Here is a 25,223-nt window from a genome sequence, read left to right as displayed (position 1 = left end):
CAACAGGACGACTTTTTGTGTATAATGATCACGTTGTTCTTTGGATTTCAGTGGAATCTGCTTCTATTATTCTATCTGTAATGTCCTCTCGCTTGTTGCTAGAATTATAATTTTTTTAATTACTTCAGTCATGTTTTGTTATATGGCAGATGGGGTCATATATGTGAAATTGGAGTAGGGCTTGGTATTGGTACTAAATACTTTTAATGTATTGAACAAAATAACCAAATATCACCAAAAATCACTGCAACTGCTCTGAGATTGCATGCAACATGTGATTGGCCTGCGACAGCTGCAGCACTCCATACAGTCTGTGGTGTGGTGAAGTTGAGCCTGGTGTATTTGATGGAGTTGGCAGTTCAGTGTGTCAAAAGTCTGGCTGTACTACAAACCTGTGTCATCGAAAAATAAAAATAAATGCAGAAAATGCAGAACGATTACTTCAGGAATTCAGGCTGGGCAGACGGTCCACGAAAATTCCCTAGCCTAATTTTTTTAAGTTCCCTGATTTGGCTTGAAGGTCAATGTGTGTGTGTGTGTGTGTGTGAGAGAGAGAGAGAGAGAGAGAGAGAGAGAGAGAGAGAGAGAGAGAGAGTGTGTGTGGCCTATTGCAAAAAAGCACAGAACTTCCAAATGGATTTTACAGCCTCGCACAAGATTTTAGAGAAAGACTGGTCATGAGCTACGTTACGTTGCAATAGCTGGTCACAGCTATTGAGAATTCATGCTTGTTTAAATAATATCTAGTGATTTCCAATCTTACAATTCCTGATTTGTCAGTCCTACCTCGTGGCATTTTTTCTTATTTCCGTTTAATAATAATTTAACTTGAAAAGGTGCAGAAACATGTTTTGCTTTAGAATGATAGTTACTATGCCATTTTGGTAGAATGGGATGTGTGCTGTCTGGCACTGCATGTCTCTCTCTGTGCCTGCTGATTATTTAGCTCGGTTGTTAGATTCATCCTGGCGGAAGTGGAGAGGAGAAAGGTGTAGATGTTTATGCAGACGTTTTCATTATTAAAGACTTTGCCTGCAGCAAGAGGTATTGGATACAGCGAGGATAAATATGTATGGCTCACTATGGATTCATAATTCATTCAGGGTGAAGGACACATTTGTTCACCCTCGCCAGTACACACACACACACACACACACACACACACACACACACACACACACACACACACACACGCACGTCATGCCCCCTCACTCCTGAGAAATGTGTCCAGCTGCAACAGTGTTGTGTGTGTGTGTGTGTGTGTGTTTGCTCTGTAACTGGAAAGGCTGATGGAGTGCATGCATCCAAACATACGTTAATTCTGTTTTGTACAAAATATTCTGCACAAAAAATGTACACAAACATACACACATGTGAAGTCATACACACACAGGCAATCACACAAATGATTTCTTTTTATACACACAAAATGCACAGCTGTGTGCACGTGTGTGCGATTTTGCTTCCAGGCACAAAGACATATTTATACATACACTGCATGCATACAGACTTTGAAAGGGCTCTTAGTGAAACCTTTGTAAAAGGTTCTACCAGGAACCAAAGAGGGTTTTCCTATGAGGACAAGCTGAAGAATCCTTTGTGGTTGTAGTCAGCACCTTTATTTCTGAGAGTTCAACCTAGAACCAAACATAAAGGATTCTGTGGGTTCTTTCTAGAAACTTTCCATCCTTTGAGGGTGTTAATAAGAATATACCACTAATTTTCCAAGGGTTTTATCTAGAATTCATCCAGAGGGTTCTGCTGAAACACCTTTTATGTTCCAAGGGTTTTTATCTAGATCCCTCATAGGGGGTTCTTCCAAGAACCATTTTATATTCCAAGGGTTTTATCCAGAACTCACCCAGAGGATTGTGACAAAAACCCTTTTATATTCCAAAGATATTAATTTAGAACCCACCAAGTGGGCTCTACCACAAAACCATTTAAATTCCAAGGGTTTTATTAAGAACCTAGGAACCCATCTACACGTCAAGGATTTTATCTAGAAATCACCCAGGGTGTTCTGCAGAACACCCTTTTATATTATGATAGAAAGAACCCTTGACGAAAAAGGATCTTCAAGGATTTCAACAGTCATTGAAGAGCTCTTTCTTCCAAAAAGGGTTCTTGATGGAACCTCTGGTCTTATAAAAAAAAGGTTGACAAACTCTTTCTTCAAAAAAGGGTTCTGAGAGTTACAATACAACCAGTGGTTCTGGGTCGAAGCCCTTCAGGAAGAACTCTTTTGGAACCCTTATTTCTAAGCGTGTATACTTCAATCCTCTGCTGTCTCCCATCAGAGAAACACTTACTGTACACACACACACACACACACACACACACTCACACACGCATGCACACACACACACACACATGCACACGCGCTGACAGAGTTGTGATCAGATGGAGGTCGTCAGCAGCGGAGCAGAAGGCGATATGATTTAGTTGGGGTAACATCCCTCATGGGAAAACATGTTAGGGATGGCCTGGCTGCAAATGTGTTCGCCAACATTTTTCATCCCACTCAATCTGTTTATGGTGAAGGAGGGATGCGAGGGAGGCGCCGGAGGGGTCATCCATTTCTCCGGGATAACTTCCTGCTTCTGTTTTGCGATTAAAGGCCCCTCAGGAGCTGTTAACCACAGACCAACAATAGCCACAGCGAGCATAAAAGGGTTAAAACCAAGTGTGAGCAGCACGGTTCAAATTTATGTTAGCATTTTGATTAATTCGTTGACAGGTTAATTATTCATCTAATTAATGAACTGATAGAATGGGCTTTTTCAAATCATTTTTTTGGTTTAATTAGCAACAAATTAATCTGGGCTAATTAACTGGTGTAATAACCAGCGGTCCCTCCAAAGTTTCCCTCCAATCCTTTTGGTCTCCATTCCGTTTTATTGCTCCTTGACTCATGGTGCTATTGATGAATGAATTCATTATGTTGCTATAATTAATAATAGCATCATGGCGGCTTTTAAGCATCAAGGCAATATTTTACTGAGTATCAGGCTCTTGCTTAAATGTTATGTGCCGCTGCGTGATAGGAAAAAGTTTTTGAAGGCTGCTGTGATGATTAGGAACATGATTACGTGCAGATGATGGGTTTGGATTATGTGCTCTCATCTGACGATTAATTTGCGCGTGTGTTTGTTTTCAGGATGTGCAGATAGAAAAGGAGAAGGCAGTCTACAACGTCTCAGGTGGCTGCACTGCTCTGGTAGTCATCTATTTGCTTGGGAAGCTCTACGTTGGGAACGCTGGGGACAGCAGGTGAGAGACAGAGTCATACACACAAAACGAGTGTACCCTTGCATACGTGTATTGGCAGGAATCTGGCTATACAATACAGGAGTTACGATTCAATTAAGCAAGATGGTATATTAGTATTTTTTTAAATCTAGTTTTAGGAAAACTGTTTACCTTTTTTATGCAATCAGAACAGTGCAGATAACAACACTGCTGCTTATGCAGTATCTTGATACTAGATTGATATTGTCAGGGGGACTTACTATTAGGCAAAGGTCGGCAATTGCCTAAAGCCACAAGCCACCACAAGCCCCATAAAACGTCTCATAAACATATGTTTTTTTGTTTTTTAATATTTCACTAACTAATCGTGTCTTTCTAAAAATCCAAATTCTCACTGTCCTATGAAAAACACTTTTCTCCAGATTTGGTGATTTTGATAAAACTGAAGGAGGGTGTGCTCCTTTACGAGACAATTATCCTAGTTCTTAAGCCAAACAAACCATTTCCAAAGCCACTGGATCATCTGGAAAGACATGAGAGATAAGTGGTTTTCACTGGACAGCGACAGTATGCTACTCCATGATCTCACTGCGTATCTGTGGAAGTGATTCAGGAAGACGAGAGCCAACTCATGTAAACAAATGGCTCGGCGAGGCCGCACAGACTGTTGAAAAATTAAATCCCAGCGGTACTAAAGGAAGCGAGAGGATACTTAAAGACAATACCCACACCAGCGACAGCCTGTTCACGCTGCTGCCATCTTGTAAGAGATACAGAAGTATCTGCTGCCATAACGCCAGACTGTCTGAACATCTTTTCTGAGGCTGTGAGATTCCTCAATTCCTCCTCCGCACTCCACTATTAATAAAAGTTTTTTTTTTATGAGCTATTATTCATTGAAGGATTGAGAAGCATTAGCCACTTAGTCATTATATCCACATTACTGATGATTATTTATCACAAAACTTCAACCAATCCCTGTGAATTCTCCAAGACCTCGTAATTTTGTCACTGCATCTTTTCTGCAAGTTTGACCGATTGCTGCAGCTTCCCACGAGTTCCACCAATCATACATATAAACCTCAATGAACTGACTCAATGTTTTATTGTTTATTATTTTTTTCATTTTAATTTTTGTAATCCTGAGCTTTATTGATAACGTTACGTAGGAGTCAGTACTCAGAATAGAATGAGGAATTATTCTCACCAGAACAAGCTGCCTTTGATTTTTAATGAACCATACAAAACATTGCAACATGCTTCACAATTTTTTTTTATTTTTTTTTTAGAAAAGCAGCAGTGAAATCAGGCATTTTCGGCCACAAAAATCCAAATAAAAGCCCACAGAATCTCAGAGGGACAGAATATTGTCACAATTGACATAGAGGTATTTGGTCATAAATAACATATTTGATTTTTTTAACATATTGCTCAGCGCTAACAGTATATTGTTTTAGAGAAAATGCGAATATTGAAATACAGATCATGTGTCGTGAAATAAATCAACCACTTCTATGAATCTTTTTATGTATCACAGTGTTTTTGAGAATTGATATAGTATCATAAACATAATATTGTGATACTAAAGTGCACTGATATTTTCTCACACCTCTAAACTTGAAATGTCACACACACACGATGTTGATCACCTTTGGGTGCCCTGCAGCCAGCAGAAGCAACAGTGTCCCAGCTTAAGTAAACAGAGTTTTGTTTTGTCTGCTTCCATCCCTCAGAGCTATCATTATCCGGGCCGGGGAAGTCATCCCCATGTCAGCAGAGTTTACGCCAGAGTCAGAGAGACGGCGACTGCAGTTCCTGGTAAGACACAACCTCTCTCAGCTCCTCTCTAGTGAGCACAGCTGTCAGATATTAGCAGGGCTGACCTCCCCTCCCGTTGAGACACCGGCTATGCTTAGCTCTGACTCTCTTACACTGCCTGCTCTCTTTGCCAGCTTAATAGACTATGGAATTGTTTTTCCTATCCCCTGGGCACGCCAATCTTCTTCTTTTTCTGTTTTTCTTTTTTTTCATTTCATATCAAAGGCCTACATGCAGCCGCACTTATTAGGGAATGAGTTTACACATCTGGAATTCCCGAGGAGAGTCCAGAGGAAGGAGGTGGGGAAGAGGATGCTGTACCGTGACTTCACCATGGCGGGATGGTGGGTGACTCATTAATTCATTGATTTTTGGACTGATTTATTGATTGAATTAAGATCTAATACAATGCATAAGTGACACAGAATGCAAATTTCAAGGATACCACAGTTTTTTTTTCCACTTTGCATTTTCCTTCAGCATGTGTGACAGTAAGTTTCTCTCCTGCCTTCCTGCTAAATAATTTAACGCTAAAACTGTTCAATTTTTTACATCCTCACACTTCCTGTGTATCTGGAAGAATCCATTTATGAGGCATGTGAGAGAACTTTGTGTGAAAATAATTTCTGCTACCTAGCCAAATGTAATTATGCCTCACTGAAACGTTCTCTACGTTTGAGTGATTTTCTATAATGTACCTGATGAAAACAGCCAATAATAGCAATCTCCATCCCATTCAGTTTGTGTAAAAAAATAAAGCAATTCAAAGGTTCACTGTCAGAGGGAGGCCAGGAAATGGCCTTGACATTTCTGCTTCTGTGTGTGAGAAGAGGGTAAGAAGGAATCTGTGGGCAGAGCGAGGACCTGGCTCTTTATATTTCTGCAGAGAGCCAGAGAGTGAGGAAGATGGCGTAAGAAGAACAAAAAGAGCGAGCGCAGAAAGACGGATGGAAATGCAAAAGCGAGAGAAAAGATAGTAGAGGTGTCCAGGGGGTAGATTATCTAATTTAATTTTGTGGCAAGGACCCAAAAGTAAGGCAATAACAGGGTAAGTGCCAATTATCAGCATTCTTGGGGATCAGAAATGAGCATTGAAGCAAACAAATGATGTGTGCCCAAATTCTGTGTGAACTGTGGAACAATTACAACTTTTTCCCTGATGTGTGAAAGACAACAGTGTTTCATAATGAGGACACATAAACCCTACTGACACCTGTGTCTCACCTGTGCAGCAGCTTTTGCCACTAAGGGAAGTAGTGTTCAGATGTGTGAGAATAGCATTATCACAGTAAGAAAAGAAAATGCTCCTCCTGTTTTCAAAAAAATTAATTACAGAATATAAAGACAGTGAGTGTATTCACTCAAGTAATATATGGATGTGGTACTTACGTAGTAATAATATGCAGATTTTATGCTATACATCACAAAGAAATACTGTACTTTTTACTCCTATATTAACCTGACAGCTATAGTAAGAAAGAGCATAAAATAAAATACAATGCGTGGCTACACAGTCAATAAACACAAGTATATAAAGTGGCTAAAACCAGCTCCCCCTCAGCTAGCTTCAGCATTAAAATGCTGCTCACACAGTACTAAATCAGCAATAATAATCCCATAATATAATATATTAGAATATAACACTGGAGAGGAGTACCAGTGTAAGAAGCTAAGCAATGTACCACAGTGGAGAGGGTCAGCAGGCAAATGTATTTTAGCCACCTAAAAAAATCAAGATCAACTTATATGTATGCTATATTTATAATATTTTCATTGCTTTACTTTGCCATCAGACAGTCTTTTTCTGATGGGAAACTGGTTGCATGAACAGTTGTATCACTCTGTCCAAAGCCACCAGACTCCTTTGACATAATCACTAATTTAACCTTGCAGAACATGGGAGCTGCTTGTCTAACTGCTGCCCTGGTTGTGTTATGGTTTGACTTCAGTGTTTTCAAGGGTTAGCTTGGATTCACCAAACTGATCCAGGCGATAGTTGGCTTATATAATGGCTTACATTTATTGTTTACGTGACGGTTTCCTGTCAGAAAAGGCTATGTGATGGCAAAGTAAAGCTGAGAATATAAGAAAAAATATAATTATATAAGAAATCATTCTTAATATAATACACACTTAAACTGATATTGTTAGTTCAAGTTGTACATTGCTTAGCTTTCTACACTGGGACTCCTGCTGCTTCTCCAAACATGGAGGCATGTCGACTGCCAGCTACTGTTGCTAATACACTGACTATGGAGAAGTACTTTAAACAACCCCACTTTAACAATTCAGAACTAACCAAGGCGGAGCTAATTTTAGCTAGTTGATCATATGTTTTGTATATAAAATCTTAATATGTCTGGTGACTATAGCAGTCAGATAGATGTCGCTGAGTAAAAAGAACAATGTGTGCCTTTAAATTGCTGTGGATTAGAGATAAAGTAACAGTAAAGAAAAATTATAAACAGTCATACTACCACTGTGTTTTTTGCTTTGGTTCTTTGAAAATTGAAGCTCTCTATTCTGCGTGTGTTTAATTATGTCCACCGCCTGTAGAAACTGTGCTCTGCATATGTATGCACTCATGCATGTAGATATACGAGTGATAGGTGCAGGTGATGGAGGAGAGTTGAGCAGTATGTTCTCTGACACCACCTCCGTGCGGTTGTGTTTTGCGGCGCTGCTCGGTTCAGCAGATGTAGGTCAGTCGGCGGCTGTGTTCCTTATTGGGCCCAGAACTGTGAGCCTCCCGTCTGCCTGCTTACTGTCTCAGCAGCGCAGACGGCCTGTGATGTATTTTTAATCAGGTTCTACCCATAACCCAGTTCTGCTCACTTCACCCGGACTGAGTCTGGGTCTTAAATTAGTACCCCGTCAGCCGGCGTGGCTGATTGCTCTGATGTGCGTGGGGGTGACTTAAGTGTGTCATCTCATATAGGTGCAGTTCAGACGCTCTATAGGTACAGAGGATATTTTTTTTTATGTCTGTGCAGCTTTCTCTCTGTACATGTACGCTCTCTATGTGCAGCCAGTGTGAGTGGGTGTAAGCTGCCATCCAGTTCCCTCAAAGGCATCCATGATCAAGGCCATGCTCTAATGAAGGCATACAGGTCTGCAGCCCACCTCTCTCTGTGTTCCTCCCCCGCTTTCTTTACCTCCCCTTCCTCGGCCAGAGTGAGTGTGTGTGTGTGCTGGCTTTGGCGTTTGCAAACTGTAATGGTGGACGCTGTCCAGGATGGCGGGCGGTTTTGTTTGTCCCAGAGTGATGAATGTTGAGCGGTCGGCCGTGTTCGACATGATCCAAACACCGCGGCAAAACATGGCCAGCCAGACGGAGGGGATGGTGGAGCGAGAGGACAGAGAGAAAGGGAGGAAAAAAGAACAAAAGAGAGAGAAATTGCATGTAAAAAGAGTGCAAAGATAGAAGTAGAGATAAAGAAGGAGAGGAAAAAAAGGTTAGTACGATGTAAAGATAGAAAAAAAATGAAAAAAGATGGTGTGAAGACCACATAGGAGAGCAATGATAAATGACAGTGAATGGTGCTCAAGCTGTCTCTCTTTAGTGCCCATGCCTGCTGGGGTGTCTGTCCTCCCCCTGATCCTATAGACAATGAATGAGAGAGGGGGGAGACTAACACACACCTTTATCACTGTCATCACTCCCTCTCCTGTTCCTCCTTCGTTCATGCCTTTAGAATCAAGAACAGATTCCAAATAAGAATCGATTTCACATTTATGGATCCAAAGGAATCACAGAGAAAACTTTGTCATTTCGATTCTGCTTATTGATTCCTACAGACATTTCACCATATATCAACGTGGCTATTGATCTGTCTGCGCCTATAGGCATGCAAATTGAATGCATGCATATCTTCCCGTCTTCTAATTAGGGGTGTAAGAAAAGTATCACGATACTTTGTTTTCTGATCTGTATTGATTCTTAAAAAACTGTATCATTGTGATGTTGTGATACACACAAAGATTCATGGGACTGGTTCATTTCGTGTTTAAACCTCAAACACTTGATAGTAGTGCTTTTATCTATCTTTACTGTTCTGATTGCATAAAAAGGCAGCTTTAAAACTCAGATTTAATATTTAATATATTACCTTGCTTATTGCAGGGTATCGCAGTATATTGAATTGTAACCCCTGTATCATGATAGATATATCACAAGAGTCTTGCTAATACACAGCCCTACTCCATTTGTTTCATTAAATTGTGAGTCTACCATTATTGCCAGTTAACCTAATAAGTTTCTTGAGTAGCAGATGAATAGCTCAGACTGTCAGTCAAGGAACAATCATCTCAATTTAAATTCTATGCTAGAAAACTCTTTACAAGGACGAGATACTACTCTGTCATCACAGTAAAGTAAACCACAAAATACTCAAGAAACCAGAAAAGAGACCATCACGACTACGGTTACCCAGCTAACATTAGCTCTGGTCAGTTTCCACTGGTTATATTTAGCTTTGGTAATTAGCGTTTCCCATAACTCTGCTGCGAAGAACGGAATCAGAATGGTTAAAGGTGCTATTGATAACATTTAGCTACTAGCGGTCGCACTGCCCCTCCTACTGGTTGGCAGGTTGCTGTAGTGGTTGCTTAGGAACCAAACGTCACACATCACACAGAGATAAATAAAACACTAATTTTGGACCCGTCAAAATTTTCTGAATTTTTTAGGAAAACTGATATTTTTAGTCTGCACCTTTTCTAAAAGCTCTGTGAATGTTTTTTTTATTCCTTTACATAATAAAACATTTAAAATCCAGATAATATCCAACTCTAGCTTGAGACCTACGTCTTACTTTCAGAGAGTCGCTGCCATTTACTGGTGCTCCTGAAAGCACCACTCAGTCTAAGAAAAGCCCATCAAGGTTGGCCAGAAAGTTTATTTGAACCCAGCTGTCAATTGCTCCAATTTGTCTGACTCATCCGGTGCTGACACAGGCCCGCCACAATGTCACCTCAAAGTCTGCAGACGTGTGTGTTTGTGTGTGTAGAGATGTATATAATAGTGTGTGCAGATCAGGATGCTGCTGAGCACACACACTGCTAATGTTTCTCTGTCGCCCCTCTTTGCACCGTGCAGAGATGACATCATTCCTCTCCTCTGCCGCCCGCCTCTCGTCACCTGCAGAGAGGATGATACAACCCCCTTCTTCCTTCCCTCCCTCCTTCCCTGCATCCCTCTCTTCCTCCCCCCCTCCCCCACTCCCTCGCTCTGCAACGTATCGGCCGTCCAAACAGCCCTCGAATGTGAAAGCGCTCAGTGTTGTGGTCAAACAGTACGGCCCTTGAGCAAGTCTCCTCGCCATTTTTTTTTTTTTTAACTCCGTGTCCCAGAGCGAGAGGCAGGTATTATAACAGGATTAATGTGTATCTCTCTCTTTCTGTCACACACTTGTTATCTCAAGTCTGACAGGATGGATTCGCTGTAAACAAACGTCTCGAGAGGGAGAGTGTCCCCGACAGCAGGCTCTGGGGATTTCATCCAAGACATCTTTGAAATAATGACATAAAATGTGTCTCTGTGTTGTAGTGTTTTTTTAGGAGACTACGCTTCTTGAAGGTGAAATACTCAAATGAAAGAAGTTTGGAGTGGCATGGCAACAGATAAGAAGCTATAATATTCAATAGTTTTGCATTAAAATGTCTAAAAAACGCAAGACCTATGTTACATGTTTCAAACCTCATAGAAAGTAGAATAAGTGGACGAAGCTTCTGGGCCTGAAAAGTGAAGCCAATGCCAGTGCCTTTTTTTCTAACGGCCAGCAGGGGGCAACTGCTCTGGTTGCAAAAAAAGTCCAGTTGTATGGAGTCTTATGAGAAAACGATGCTAATTCTTACTTGATTTATGACCTCAGAAAACAGTTTCCCAATTACTTTATGGTCTCAATACATAATTTCAAGTCTTTTCAATACAGCATGATGTTCATTTGCAAATTATGGTCCTATTTAGAGTACTACACGGCCTATTTCTTGGTTAAAATGTAAATGAAACATATTTGAGTGCACTGTTCAGTTGTAATAAATGTAATAAAGATCATGACCAGACAAGCCGCCATTATTTCCTGTTGAACAGACAAGCCAAAACCAAGCACTGCCCAAGTCACAGTATGTCACCCACCAGTACTGCGCATGCTCTGGTCGCAAAAAACTAATTTGGCAACCTCCGTGATAACAAGCTTGAGGACTCCGATAGTAGTTCTCAAACCAATGGGTGCTGTTACAGTGAATCCCTCCAATAATTATTTGACTGTCTGTGAGAAATCTGTGATTTATTCAAGGCAACAGCACGTTTCCTACTAGCCACTTGTTGTTAGAACTTCCGGGAAAACACAGGATATGTCCAACATATCAGAGAGTGAGGAAGGAGATGTAATGTGAACACAACTTTAATACATCCCCTCATCAGATGGCGGATAGATTTTCATCTTCAATGGTAGCTGTTTAAAGGAGCAATGTGTTAAATATGGCCAGAATTTAAATAAAAAAAATAGCTAATATTATCAGGAGAAAGTAAACAAATAATAGAAAGTAAAATAACAGTTTTGATATTACATCAAAGACATGTATGTACTGTGTTGCAGAGATATCTCCTGATGTTAGCATGCTAGCCAGCTAGCCCCGACCCATCCTGTCTAGGAATACCGCTTTGAGCCACTAGAGGTGATAGTTTTATGCCCTGGACTTTCAGCAGATGTGTGTGAGTGGTGAGGTTCATACTTTCACAATTTCTTTTAGCTTTTATAGTCTTCTTTTTTTTTTGCTGGCACTGACAGCTGGTATGTAATGATTTTAAATTTTGAGCTTTTACCACTTTGAACAACATCCTACTCTGATGTAATACCTCCAGCTAAAACTGTGACATTATCATGACGTAAGCACTAACAGGGTCTATTGTTTAAATGCGAGAGACTCTTAGCAGCAGAATTTACATATTGTGCGTTTAAGACTTGCGTATGATGGTAAGATTTGCCCCAGTTCAATTAATACCTCTTTTAATGCTCAGTTTAACTTCTACATCATCAAACTGCTGTTTTAGAGGTTTTTCCACACCATGAATATTGCAAACATTAGTGAGGAAACTCTTCTACGGACCGTTATTATGTGCTTCAGCTCTCCACTCGGGCTTCAAACTGTATTTCTGTGTTTGTGGGCTGCGTTTTCTGTGATAGTCCTCGCTCTGCACACTGTTAAAAAAGTGCTGAGTGCAGCAGTATAGCGCTCGCCTAAGGTGGAAACATATGGTCTCTCTGAGTGGAACCAGCAGTAATGTAAAAACCATCCCAGTCCCTGCTAATCTGCTTCACAGCAGCTGAAATACATTGGATAAGGTGTGTGGGGCAGGCTTGGGTCACATGATATTTGCAAATAACACTTAACATTTGTTTTAAGCAGCTTTTCAGTCCTGATAGCTGTTATTTTCTTCCACCGAAGGCATTCTAAATTCACTTCAAACTGTTTTTATGGCAGTTAGAAGCATTTTTCCCTTCATTTCCACCTGTATTTCTGAATGTTATTTGATCCAGGTAAGGACTCTGCCTTCAAGCGGAGCCAGATTTTTCTATTCGTAGCACCTGGTGTGAGTTGTGAATGGAAAACTTTGTCCTGGCCGCTCTGCTGGAAATTGGCTCAAATTTGTAATGTTTCTGATACTGTATAGTCACACAGCTGTTCCTCTGAAGTAAAACTGCTCATGGGTGGAAAAAATCTTCTCGCTATGAGCACGAGTGCAAGTTTCTGAGCTGTAGAGGTGAAAAGTGTATCTCTAGACCTGGCATGAATACATACAGTACAGTATTATAGAGTATTTTTTCCTTGTACTGCAGATCTGTCTGGTCCCAGTCTGAAGATGGTAAATTATTCATCGGTTGGGGAAGTTTAAACACTGCTCTGAGAGTGGGGGAATGTAAACGTGGATACTCTTGCATCATTCAGCTGCTTTACATCCAGGCTTTCAGATGCATACATGCACACACACACACACACACACAGCTGCAGCAGACAGTCACAGAAAACCAACAGTAATCCAAGAGACATCCATAGACGTCTCACTCTTTGTCGCTAGGGAGACTTTTACAAGATCAGTTAGAAAGAAAAAAAGGAGAGAAATATGCAAAAGCTCTGTGTCGTTCTCTGTGTGATGTCTAGGTGGATTTTTTTCCTCTCAACATTTTCTTCCTGGCATACTCTTTGTCTCTGTGCCAGTCACCTCGGCAGCATGGCCTGCGGGGGGGCGCGGAGGCAATGCATCTCCAGGGCACGTGTGTGCTGCCTGCCATAAACCAAAAACCCATTAAAGTGTCCTCTCTCCTCTGTGCAGGGCGTATAAAACCATCGAGGACGATGACCTAAAGTTTCCCCTGATCTACGGCGAAGGAAAGAAGGTAAGAAGTGCTCAGCGGCCACTTGCTGACAGAGTTACTCCCACGGCCTTGTGCGCCTCGCCTGTAATCAAAGCTCGCCAGGGCACCATTAGTCAGCCCCCCCCTCCCTCCCCAACCTCTCCTGTCACTGTGTGGAGGAGCCAGCTAGTGGGAAGCATTCCTGGCCCCTTTTTCCACAAGGCTTCACATCCTGCACCAACCTATGGCACAGAAAATATCTCTGCTCTAATGGAATCTGTGCCTTTATGTCCCTAAGCAGGTAAAACGTAAGTCACTAGAACAGCCATGATGGGCATTTGGACAGTTTTCAATTTTTTTACATGCTACAACTTTCTAGAATTAAATCCACAATAGTGCTGGTACCTGACTTTTCCTAATTCTTTTTTAAATATATGATTTATACAAAAGTTAAATAAAATGCAATATGATTTACTAGTATGTCTGACACCATAGTATGAAACCAGTAGTTCGCAAGGTACATATGATTTTCATGGAAATATTAGTGTGCAAGCACTGGAGACTACGTCAGCATAAATATCCCACAATGCAATGCAGTAGTAACGACAACACTATAACAGATAAAGGCAAGACAGTGACCATGGCAGCTCTGGCCTAATGTCAGTAATGCTTCAGTTAATATAATACTACATTTTTGTGTAACCATGGTAATCAGCAGTGCATCTGAAAAGACGCTGTTTATTTACACAAAAGTATGTTGAATGATAGTGGACATTTTGGGTATATAGTGTATAGTATGTATTTTGGTTGTAACTGTTTTGCGTGGTTGGAGATGGGTCTTGGTTGCTTAGCAACTATCATAGTTTCTGTCAAAGAAACTATGATAGAAGTGAGTTCCATTAATTTGTGTACATTAAAAGCATCAACAACATAATTCAACTAAATTGTCCTAATCAGTAGAATAAGTAAAGAATTATTGGGAACATAAAGTAGGGGAGACTGGGGACGCTTGTAACACTTTTTGTCTCGTTATCTATAACTTGCTGAATTTTCGTCTTGACACTCTAGCACTAGTTGTTTGCCTCTTTATGCTTTTGTGTTTTAGATCACCTTGATTCCAGCCTTTTCCCATAGGCTATGATTATTTTCTGTGAAAGTTCTGGCAGGAAATTTGTTGTAAATATTTTTAAAAAGTTTCTCATTCTAAGTAATTTCTAATTAATCTGTAATTTGAATGGGATGGTTATTACCCTACAGAAAAATACTGCTGTGAATACATACATTCATTATAGTTTACTATATCAGGGGTCTTAAACTCAAATTGGCTCAGGGCCACTACTGGTAGTGGGCAAGAAATGGCCCCTGGGCCAGCAGTTCGACTCCTGCTATATACAATAACATACATATTGATAATTACATAATTAAACTTCAGAAAGTGTATATTTTGGTGTTATTTCATTTTAAAAGATATCCTGACAGAATAAATGTAATCATCTTGTAACTGGGTATTAATCATGAGAGATTATAGAGTTTGGAATTCAAACAGGTAAAATGTCTGCTGACGGCAGTTCTAGCGCTAACGCAGCTGGGGGTCAAAGGTGGAACTCCCATCTGAGGTACCCGTTAGTCGATGAAAATGTGATCTAAGACGGATGAAAACTGTCCAGAAAGTGACATATGTTAATTGGAATACAATGCTGCTAAAACATTGACTTGCAGGAGAATCTTGTCAGTGTTTTGACACGAGAAAAGGTCAAAAACTCAGCACACTGCTCATGACATTTCCTTTTCCTTCAGCGATGCTGCGCATGTGGTGGTGTGGCATCTTGTCCTTGTTGCATTGAAAAGGTCAGATGGGAAACATGATAGATGTGAATATGTTCTCACCGTGGCCCTCTCTGGTTTTCTGTTTAACATACACAGACAGACAGACAGTAGATTTATGTTGACTGATGACTGGGGCAGATGTCACCCCACCATGCTCTCTGCCTCCAACCACATTCGGGTTTACCCCCTTGCACAGTTGGCCGTGCCCACGTCGCGTCCTCTCCCTTTGAAGTGAGGCGCGGAGATGGATGGCTAGATAGAGCGAGGGGGCTTTGTGCGAGGGAGAGGAACGCCAGAGCACTTCAAAGCCCGGCGCGCAGCCTGCTGGGCCCCAACGCTCAACAATTAATCCCAGGATGTTTCCCCTTCTCCGCCGGAGGAGCTTTGCCGCCACTTTGAAAGGCTCTCCCTTCTCTCCACCTCTCTGTGCTGCATACTGATCCGGGCTCGTTCCTACCAGGCCTCAGTCGCCCTCTCTCTGTCCTTATGTGCCGCTCTGTCTCATTCGCTGTACAGTAGATTCAATTAGCCCAGTTCCCCAGTCCTGTGCCAGCAGCCATTTTTAGACACGTCGGTGGCGATCTGTGCAGACAGTAGGAGTCAAAAAGAGTTTTGCACAGCTTACAAATGAGTCTGATGGCGCCTGGGGCTTGGGGAACGATCGTTAGGCACTCACAAAACTGGAAGATGCTGACAATGAGCTTGTGTTTATTTGCCTAAATGCTGCTCATCCATCCAGATAAAGATTCCCAGTGGGAGTAGCCCGTATCTGTCAGAGAAATGTGGCAGGGGATGTGTCAGGCAGGTTATTCTTTACAATTATAAGGGATGAATGTAATAGACTTACAGAAAGTTCACTGGAGTCATATAGTATTTTAATGAACTAAGTGAAAACTTCATCCAGGGAGGATTCACATGGAGGAGTCTGTGTGCGCATAGTCAAAAATATCCTGCTTCACAGTTACACGCAGTTCATTAGAACAGTTGTGGTCAAATTATGTGCTCAGGAACAGGAACCTACAGCTGTCAAAAGCTCATCACACCCTACTGGATCTATCAGACAAGTTTCCACCACTCTGCTTCTCTAGGCTTAATTCATCATTCCAATTTATTTCAACTCCGGTCTTATTTTTGTAGTTTTGGATGGGGTCGTTCCGATGATGGAATTACCCCTGTGGTTATTTAGGCTGGCTCAATAGAACATTATGTGGCATTAGCGCCATTCTTTGGTTTTGTTTTGGCAAATTTCTTCATTTATAATAAATGAGGTAATTTGGTACAGCAACGCAGAATGCAGCATTATCTGTGGATCTGACCTCCTCTCACCTAGCTGCTGGGTGCTAGTCATAGTCACACAATGTTGCACATGAATTTCTGCAGTTTTACCATTTCTTTTTCACATGTTACTGTATCATATCCTTCAGGGCATGTCTATAAAGTAAATTTACATACAGGAGCAACACAGACAGGACCAGGACCAGCGTATAACAAAGCTAACGCAGCTCACACTGCGGTATTTAGTTCCACAAAAAGCAACAGGTAAAAACAGTTACCAGCATTTGACCTACTTGTCTCATTATTTACTTTACTTTATATGAGGCGCCGCTTAACTGTCCCTTAATATGACCACATTAATCCAGCATCACCCCAGTTTAACTGGTTAACCTAGAAAATAAAAAACTAAAACAACATAAAACATGGAAAAGCTTACAGCTTCCAAGTTTCAAGTCAGATCACGGACAGCCAGTATTGATCCATCCTTGATTTTGAACTGTCACCGGCCCTCTCAATGCTTGTTGAATTTTTTCGAGCATCAATTCATTCATTTAACACACACTGAAGTGCAAAACATGAAGGTGAAAAAAAAAGAAAATGCATGAACGTTACGGTTGTTGTGGTTACTTGCCATCCCCTGCAGCTGGCCTGTCAATAGCATGGTATTTCAAAATTGTGGTTATTGCAACAGGCCTACTTTTGGACTTTTTGACAATATTGCACTGAGTTGCTGAGATGTGGGAGTGCAGTTACATCATTTAAGAAGTAGTCAGACAGGGCAAGAAACACAAGCAGACGGCTTTTAAATGAATCCCCACGTTAGCCAAACTAACTTGGAAGATAAAAAAGGGCAAACTCTAAAATTATGACCCAAACTTATGTCTTACTTACAGACCTATTTCCTGGTTTTGTGTGTATTTGCCACACTGTAGTTGTGTGTGCACTAAGCTTGAAATATCCCTTAAAGGGATAGTTCAGATCATTGGGAAAGATTAAAAGTCTTTCTGTTCAGTACAGAATACCTGGAACACTACTGATTTGGTTGTTGCTTTGTTTGTTTGACTCGTCTAAAGGTTGTGCTTGACATGCCTCTGATCTTCTTCAGGCTCGTGTGTTGGCGACCATCGGGGTCACCAGAGGTCTCGGGGACCACAATCTCAAAGTGCACGACTCCAACATCTACATTAAGCCCTTCCTGTCCTGCTGCCCAGAGGTAGGCTCCATTTTGAATTTTGTCCCCCATTTTGTCCTCTGGACAAATTCACATTATCCTTTACACATAAGTACTGTATAACAGTCTTAATCCTTGTTTTGTCTTACATACTCATCTCAAACTGTCACTTTAATTAGCGATTTTTTACATTTACACTACTGTATCCATAGTGAATATTATTCTCTACATAAGGGATGATTTTTTTCACACAAAAAAGGTGGATATACAAATCAGAATTGCTTTATTCGTTAAATGCACAACTTAGGAGGAATTTAATTTGGTGATAAAGTGCAGTAAAACAAATGTGAAACACTTAAGAGGTTAAGTTAAAAAGTTTTAGAAAGTTAAATATAATACTTATGTGCATAATGTGTGCTGCATTATGCCATTGTTTGGCATTGTAGCATGCTGTATGTGTCTGTTAAGAATACTATGCAATAATAAATATGCTACATTATCCAACAATTGCATATATTTGTATATAATGCACAGTGCTGGCAGGACTGTTGGGGTCCTATCATCCCATACGGTGTGTCAGTATGTGTCTATTTATCCTCCTCTCTGCATTTGTTCCTGTTAAATTGCTGAATGTCCAAACACTGAAGTGCCAGCATTTAAACCAGATAAACACAAAACAGAATAATGGAAATTCAGCTCACACCATCAATAGCGGTGTGTCAACAGTGTTCCAGTGTTTATGATGGAGCTTTCCTTTTATTTTACCTCATAACCTCCTGATAAAACGAGAGCGCAGAGGTAACCATGTAAAATGCCTTCAGCCATCAGCAGTCCACACTGAGAACTACGTGGTCAACACACTGCACATTAACATTCCCCACCGGCCTTCGCTCTCAAATGACTCCTTTCCTTCCCAGTGTCTACCGCACATGATTGCAGTAGTCACGAAGCCCATGAATTCTCTTGATCTTTAATTCATTGGCCTGTGAGTTCAGTCATAGTTCAGCTTCCTTTTTGATGTTTTATTTCTTTTCCTCCGAGATGCTTGCAGTCACTATTGAGAGTAAACACATTATTAGTCTATGTCAAACCTGAGCATTAGCGGTCCCGCTGGATGTTTAAATGCAGTGAAAAATAAACAGTGACTAAATAAAGACATCATATGTGTGGGAGAGGTGGGAGAGTGAAAAACCCTTCCTGCAGACATGTCAAGTTGGAATAACTAAGTTTTCATAACATAGGGCTGGGCAATATGGCCTAAAAATAATATCTTGATACTTTTAGGCTATTCCATGATATATGATATATATATATATATCTCAATATACATATACTAAAGATCTATAGTAAAATGCAACATAAACATTATTGTGGAAATAATATTAATCCACAAACATCAGATATAATAGTAAAACCCTGACAGGGACCATTTTACTACACAATTAGTGATGCTACATTTACTTTTGACATTTTCAGTAAAAATTTGCTATAGTACTACATTTACCTTTGTAAAGTTTAGGATGCAGCACTTTTACTTGTAGTGGAGTATTTTCCACATGGGGTATTAGTACTTTGCTTAAGTAACTGAGTTGAATTACACACCCACTGCACCTGTGTTATTGGCTGAGCCTTCCCCTTTAAGGAGGGCGGGCCTGAGAGTAACTGTGTGATGGAGGTTCTCCAGACTGTTCCGCCTTGTCCTGCCCTGCTGTGCTGTGATTGGTTAATACTATTGAGCTGTCGTTGGCTAGTTCTAGTTGCCTCGACGAAAAGTCCGTCTGATTGCTGGAAGTCCTTTCTAATGTTGTGAAAGGGTCTATTTTAACCATAAACATGATTTTTTTTGTAAAAGTAAAAGAGTAGCAAATGTGATCAGATGAACTGCATTTTCGTCGTGTGATTTCTTTTCCGCTAGGGCAGATAAAGTAGCAATTCAAACTAGCTAAGGCTGCAAACCCAACACACAGCCTTTCAGTAACTATTATACTGCAGTGTGAGCTGATCTACACACTTCATGGCTGACAGAAGTGCTGCCCCTCAGCAGCGACCAGCAGAAACACTGAAAACCCAGATATGATGGTCATCTGCTGTATCGCACGTTAATTCACACCCAACAGTAGCAAATGTTATCGATGTATCACCCCAGCCCTATTATGAAAAAAGCTGACTTTGACACTTGCAGTCATCAGATGATACTCATGAGATAAATATAGGCGTCGGGTCAGAAATCAAATGTTCTGTCATCACCCCTCCTCCAGAGATGTTTTGTTGCTGTTGAAATCACTATTTTGAAATGGATTCTGGGAAGCGCCGTCTCCCTTTCATGTATTGATAGCCTCAGTCCTTCTCTCTCCGACTTAAATCACAAGGTTTACCACAACATGAAGGCTCATGATCCTACATGGAGGTCAATCTGATTCTATTACGACTGCTTTCACAGCTGCTGTGGGCATGCAGTGCTCTTTTCACGGCAGCCTCTGCAGCAAGCCGTTGTGTCTGATGTGAATAGGAAACTCCCCCAAAGGAATTACTTGAAGCAACCAAACTTACGGCAGTCCAAGGCCACTGTGTGTATTTTGCTTGCTTTTTTTATTGTATGCTTTTGTTCAGGCATAGTAATTTAAGAGGTTGTGCCTCGCAAGAGTTGCCACAGTAACATCTCTTCTCTGTAGTTGCTTTCAGAAAAATACATAGAGGAGGATGTGCCAAGAAAATGGAAACTGGATTGTAATTTCACCCATATTACAAAATAAAATGGTATCTAGCCCTGCATGTATTTTCAGGTTTCTGTATTGTTTGTGGTACTCATTTCAATTAAGCAATATAACATTAGAGGATGAGCTTAAAAAGGACAGTTCAACCCAAAATCATAAACATGTTTATTTCCTTTATCTATTTATGCATGTAGATTGTTTTTTGGTGTTTTTTGCTGTGTTTTGGAGATATCAGCCGTAGAGATGTCTGCCTTCTCTTGAATATAATGAGACTAGATGGCACTGAAACTCAAAAGCACTAAACAATGGATTTGAGAAAGTCAACAGCGATGTCTCTTTCCAGAAATCATGACCTGATCAGTCAAGATCGTCCACAGACTTTGTTGAGTGTAGTTTCATATCTGGGTAGTAAAATCTACCAAAACTACTGTCTTTCTGAAGTAGAATATATCAGAACTACTTTCTTTCTATGATAGAATCTACCAGAACTACTTTCTTTCTGTAGTAGAATCTACTGCAATCTTTCCACTAGAAAGAAAGTAGCTGCTAAATGAAAATGCTCACAGCAAGGTCTGTGGATTATCTTGAGTAACCCAGTCATGATTTCTGGAAAGAGACATTGCTGTTCAGTTTTTCAAATGTAGTTTTTTGGTGCTTTGAGCACCACGAGCCGAGCGCCATCTAACTCCATTATGGTGGAGAGAAGGCAGACATCTCTACAGTCCAAAACCCAGCAACTCACATCAAAACAATCTAGGTAAGAGGAAATTTTTTTTTTTTTGATTTGGGGGTGAACTGTCCCTTTCAAGTCATTTCAGGCACTTGCAGCAAACTGAATAAATACCACGCATACGAACACGAAACTGCTTTGCTAGCTCAGTCTTGCTTTAACTAAGATATCAGCCGGGAAAAAACATTTTCCATGGACAGATTTAGGTAATATGCCTGCAAACTTCACGTGTACTGTATTTTTAAGCTAATAGCACCTGTCACAGACTCACCTGCACAGCTGATGAAGGATGCCGAACAGAGTTTCTGTGCGATCCAAACATTCCCAACAACACCAGAGGATCAAAGTTCATTTATCCTTTCAAAAACAACATGTTCTCTGCACTCACAAAACTGCCTCCTGGCTTGTCACACACAAGGAGGCTAAACCTGTGTTAAAAGGGGCAGTCTAGCAGCAATCTAACAGCACCATAAATTATATTCATTAAAGTTGTTTTTTCATAAATTTCATAACCTTCAAAATAGAACTTGTGCCGCATTCTTGTCATATCATCTGATCTGTAATTAGCAGCCAGGAGCAGATAAAATGTTCACATGAGCCTCCAACTCCTAATTCAAAGTCGGAGGTAGACATCAACGATATGTTCTACTTGGTGAAAAGAGCTACAGAAGTGTCAAGAAAACTGGCAGCAAGTGAACACTGCTGGCAGTTACACCAAAATAAAATCCAACATTAACTTTAATATTGTTGATTCAGCTTATTTTGTAGGAGCAATACACTTGTTTGTATCTACTTTCACTTAGTAACAAGCTGCTAACACAACAAAAGCAGTGTCAGTACAAGGTCAGCACTGGGGTTAACCACCTTGGAATAATGTGGGAAAGACTACCATGTTGGAATAAGGGGTGTTTTTCCCAGTCTTCCCATCCTGCCAACAGCGTGTGAATGCAGCATCAGCCTCGATGTGACATTTTGATTGGAAATTCATGCAACAGGCTCAAAAAATTCCTAGGAACCATCCATCTCTCAACCCTTGCCTGTTTTTTTTCCCTTCACCCTCAGGTCAAAGTCTACCCTTTGGCGCAGTGCGAGCACGGCGCTGACGACGTTCTGGTGCTGGGAACCGACGGTCTGTGGGACGTGCTCTCTAACCAGGAAGTAGCTGAGGCAGTCACCTGTTTCCTGGCAAACTGCGACCCAGACGACCAGCACAGGCACGTTCGCTCATCACCCAGCTGCTGTCACCAGTCAGGCCTGAACTCCCTCTCACCCCTGTCTTATTTGTAGAGGATCAACATTGTTATCTTGTTGTAATTATGCAAATTTCCAAACATTTAGATAAGTCATTTCTCTGATGTGAAGGAAAAGCTTGTGAGATTACTAACGGGGCGCTTTGACTCTTCTCTTGTAAGCTCAGTTTTGAAAGTTCACAATGTTTTCTGATTTTTCTTTTTTTCATCTGGCTGCAGGCAGGTGTTTAGACAAATATTTTGAATAATTATGATTAAATGTGCCCGTTTATCTAATTGTATATCACCATGCTATGACTGTGCCTTAATCATTTATCACTTTTATTATGTCAGGTACACAATGGCAGCTCAAGACCTGGTGATGAGAGCACGAGGGGTGCTGAAGGATCGAGGCTGGAGGATATCAAACGACAGATTAGGCTCTGGTGACGATATCTCTGTCTACATCATTCCTCTTATGTACGGCAACAAGCAGAACTAGCCAAGCTACGAAGCTGCAGCCACCACGGAAACATAACCCTGCCTTGACCCCCCCACCACCAACTTCTTTGCAGTTTCCTCTTGTCCCTTGTGCTCTTTTTAAAAATGCTTTAGTGTGGACCACCTCCTCTGCCGAGGGATCCCAGACGTTTCTGGTCGGAGATAGAATTTCTGTCCTGGCTGTTTTTCCCCTTGATCATCATCAATCCAGATGATCTGTTTTTGTGTGGTATGAAAAAAGACACTGAATCTTGAAAAGAGCTGGCAAAAAGTTGAACGACTGATTTTTTTTTTTTTACTCTAAGAAGCCATCTTGAATCTTGTTTCGGGGCGATGCTGAAGGTCGAGAGGTTGGGCTCTCGTGGATGAGATGGTGACGTGCATCTCAGGATTGCTGTTACTAACTAATGCACAATATTTATAAATGTGAAATTGTAAATAGTCCCCGCGTAAGACATTTGATTAGTGTGTTTAGTTGAACACCTGTACAGTGTAAAAACAAAAAAAAAACTAACCTGATGACTGATGTCCTGCATATACAAGTCAAACCTTCTCTGCCCCATGAAGTTCAGTCGTGTGCAATTGTTAGTCTGTTGTCCATAGGAGAAAAAAACTTTCAGGCCTTCTCTAGACAGTATGTCAGCTGCTTCTCCTAATGCTGCTGTTGCTGTTTTTGTTCACTTGTAACACAGTTGTATTGCATTGCAATACTGTGCTCACCATTAAGGAACGCTGCTTCCTTTGAAATTAAGGAAACACACAAATGAAGAATACACTACCAGGAGGAGCCGGCCACATGTGACACTGCTTACAATGTCTTATCATACTATTGAATCTAGTTCAGCATTATAGATTAATTCATATGTAAAGGGACAGTTCACCCCAAAATCAAAAATATATGCCATTTATCCCAGTTACTCAAGATAACCTACAGGCCTTCTGAGCCATTTCATGTAGGGATTATTTTCTTTCTACGTACATCTACTAAGCATGTACATTAGTCACGTGTCAACTGCGGTTACAACTGCAGGCACTGCGCTTAATCCATGCATCAGGCAGGCTGGGTCCTGAAAGTTAACATTATAATTAATAAGGGGATGGGTCGTGGGTTGGGAATACTGTAGTATGCATTTCCCCAGTAAGAGACACATTGTGTGCGCATTTACACAAGCTGTACAGCCACACAACATTTTTGATTATTTAATCGATCCCTCCGTGATTATGCTGGCTATTTTTGGGATTATTGCAGCCTGAGATGCTTGATTACAAGCAGGCAGCAAATGAAAATTGCATTTTTTAGGTTTGTTTTTGCTCCGGGGAGAATAAAATCAAACTCTGTTCTGGGTGTTCTAAGTAAACTTTCCAAAAAGGCTCAGGATTACAAAAATTCAAGCAAAATAAGCTTTAGTTGTTAAATGAAGAAGTGCAAGGAAGCAGATCTATTTCAGTCAAAACAGCAAGCACAGAATTATAAAATATAATAGTACAGAGCATTGATAAATGTCCAAAAAAAATAACTGCTGTGTCCTCACCCATGACAAAATAAAAAAATACAAATACAAAAAAACCCACTGAAGTGGTTCACATGGGGCCTGCAGTGATTGTCGAAACTCACAGGAAGCTGCGATGATTGGTCAAATTTGCAGAAAAGCTGCAGTGATTGGACAAAACTGTAACGTCACAACTTCCCAGAGGGACTGTTTAATCTTCTTTTGTCTGGAGAGTTTCCTCTGTTGTGTTAAGCTTATAACTACAATCATTAAGTTTTTTGCTGTAGTGACATTAATGTGCACATGGAAACAAAACTGAAAGCCTCTAATCAGTCGTTTACGGAAACACTCATACAGCGTACAAGAAAGAAATCATCTGGAAAGCTTGCTCTCCTCAACACTGAGCTAGCTAGCTAAATACCTACATAAGTAGGACTAAAGGTAAAAAGAAAAATGTATATTTGACTTTGGAGTGAACTGTCCCTTTAAGATGGAGTGACAGATTAGTCTTTCTGTTGCGCTCATTCACCGTCAGCCATCTACCTCATAATTTTCTTCCTTTAATTGTATCACACATAACATACATAATTATCGTCGTCTTTGCGTGGCTGTTTGCTCCGTCAGGTGCGTCGTCAGTTGCTAGCTGTGCCATTATCCCGTTACATTGTTATGATTTACTTACGTATCTGCAAGATTTGTAAAAACGTTTTCAGAAAAAGCACTGAAGCAAAAAAAAAAAAAAGCTTCCCAGGGAACTGTGTGAAGGACATGCTGTTGTACAAAATATATTTTTTATATATATTATGTTCAAAAACCCAACTGTCATGCCCTTATTTTTTACCATTTCTCAGTATCTGTT

The 25,223-nt window shown here is 40.7% G+C and overlaps 1 protein-coding gene across 1 annotated transcript in view; it reads left to right on the top strand.

The window, feature by feature from the left end:
- Positions 1-24,378, top strand: part of ppm1h (protein phosphatase, Mg2+/Mn2+ dependent, 1H) — a 53,724-nt gene extending 29,346 nt beyond the window's left edge. The window contains exons 4-10 of the mRNA XM_084734697.1: positions 3,161-3,273; positions 4,986-5,070; positions 5,296-5,414; positions 13,406-13,469; positions 17,635-17,742; positions 22,207-22,358; positions 22,728-24,378. Coding sequence (XP_084590823.1) covers positions 3,161-3,273; positions 4,986-5,070; positions 5,296-5,414; positions 13,406-13,469; positions 17,635-17,742; positions 22,207-22,358; positions 22,728-22,875 — 789 coding nt within the window. The 3' untranslated portion in view covers positions 22,876-24,378. The remainder of the gene's footprint in view (positions 1-3,160; positions 3,274-4,985; positions 5,071-5,295; positions 5,415-13,405; positions 13,470-17,634; positions 17,743-22,206; positions 22,359-22,727) is intronic.
- Positions 24,379-25,223: the final 845 nt, after the last annotated feature.

This window comes from Lutjanus erythropterus, chromosome 13 (assembly GCF_056507025.1).
Source record: "Lutjanus erythropterus isolate fLutEry1 chromosome 13, fLutEry1.hap2, whole genome shotgun sequence".
NCBI lineage: Eukaryota > Metazoa > Chordata > Actinopteri > Lutjaniformes > Lutjanidae > Lutjanus > Lutjanus erythropterus.
This window is presented reverse-complemented; position numbering and strand designations above follow the sequence as displayed.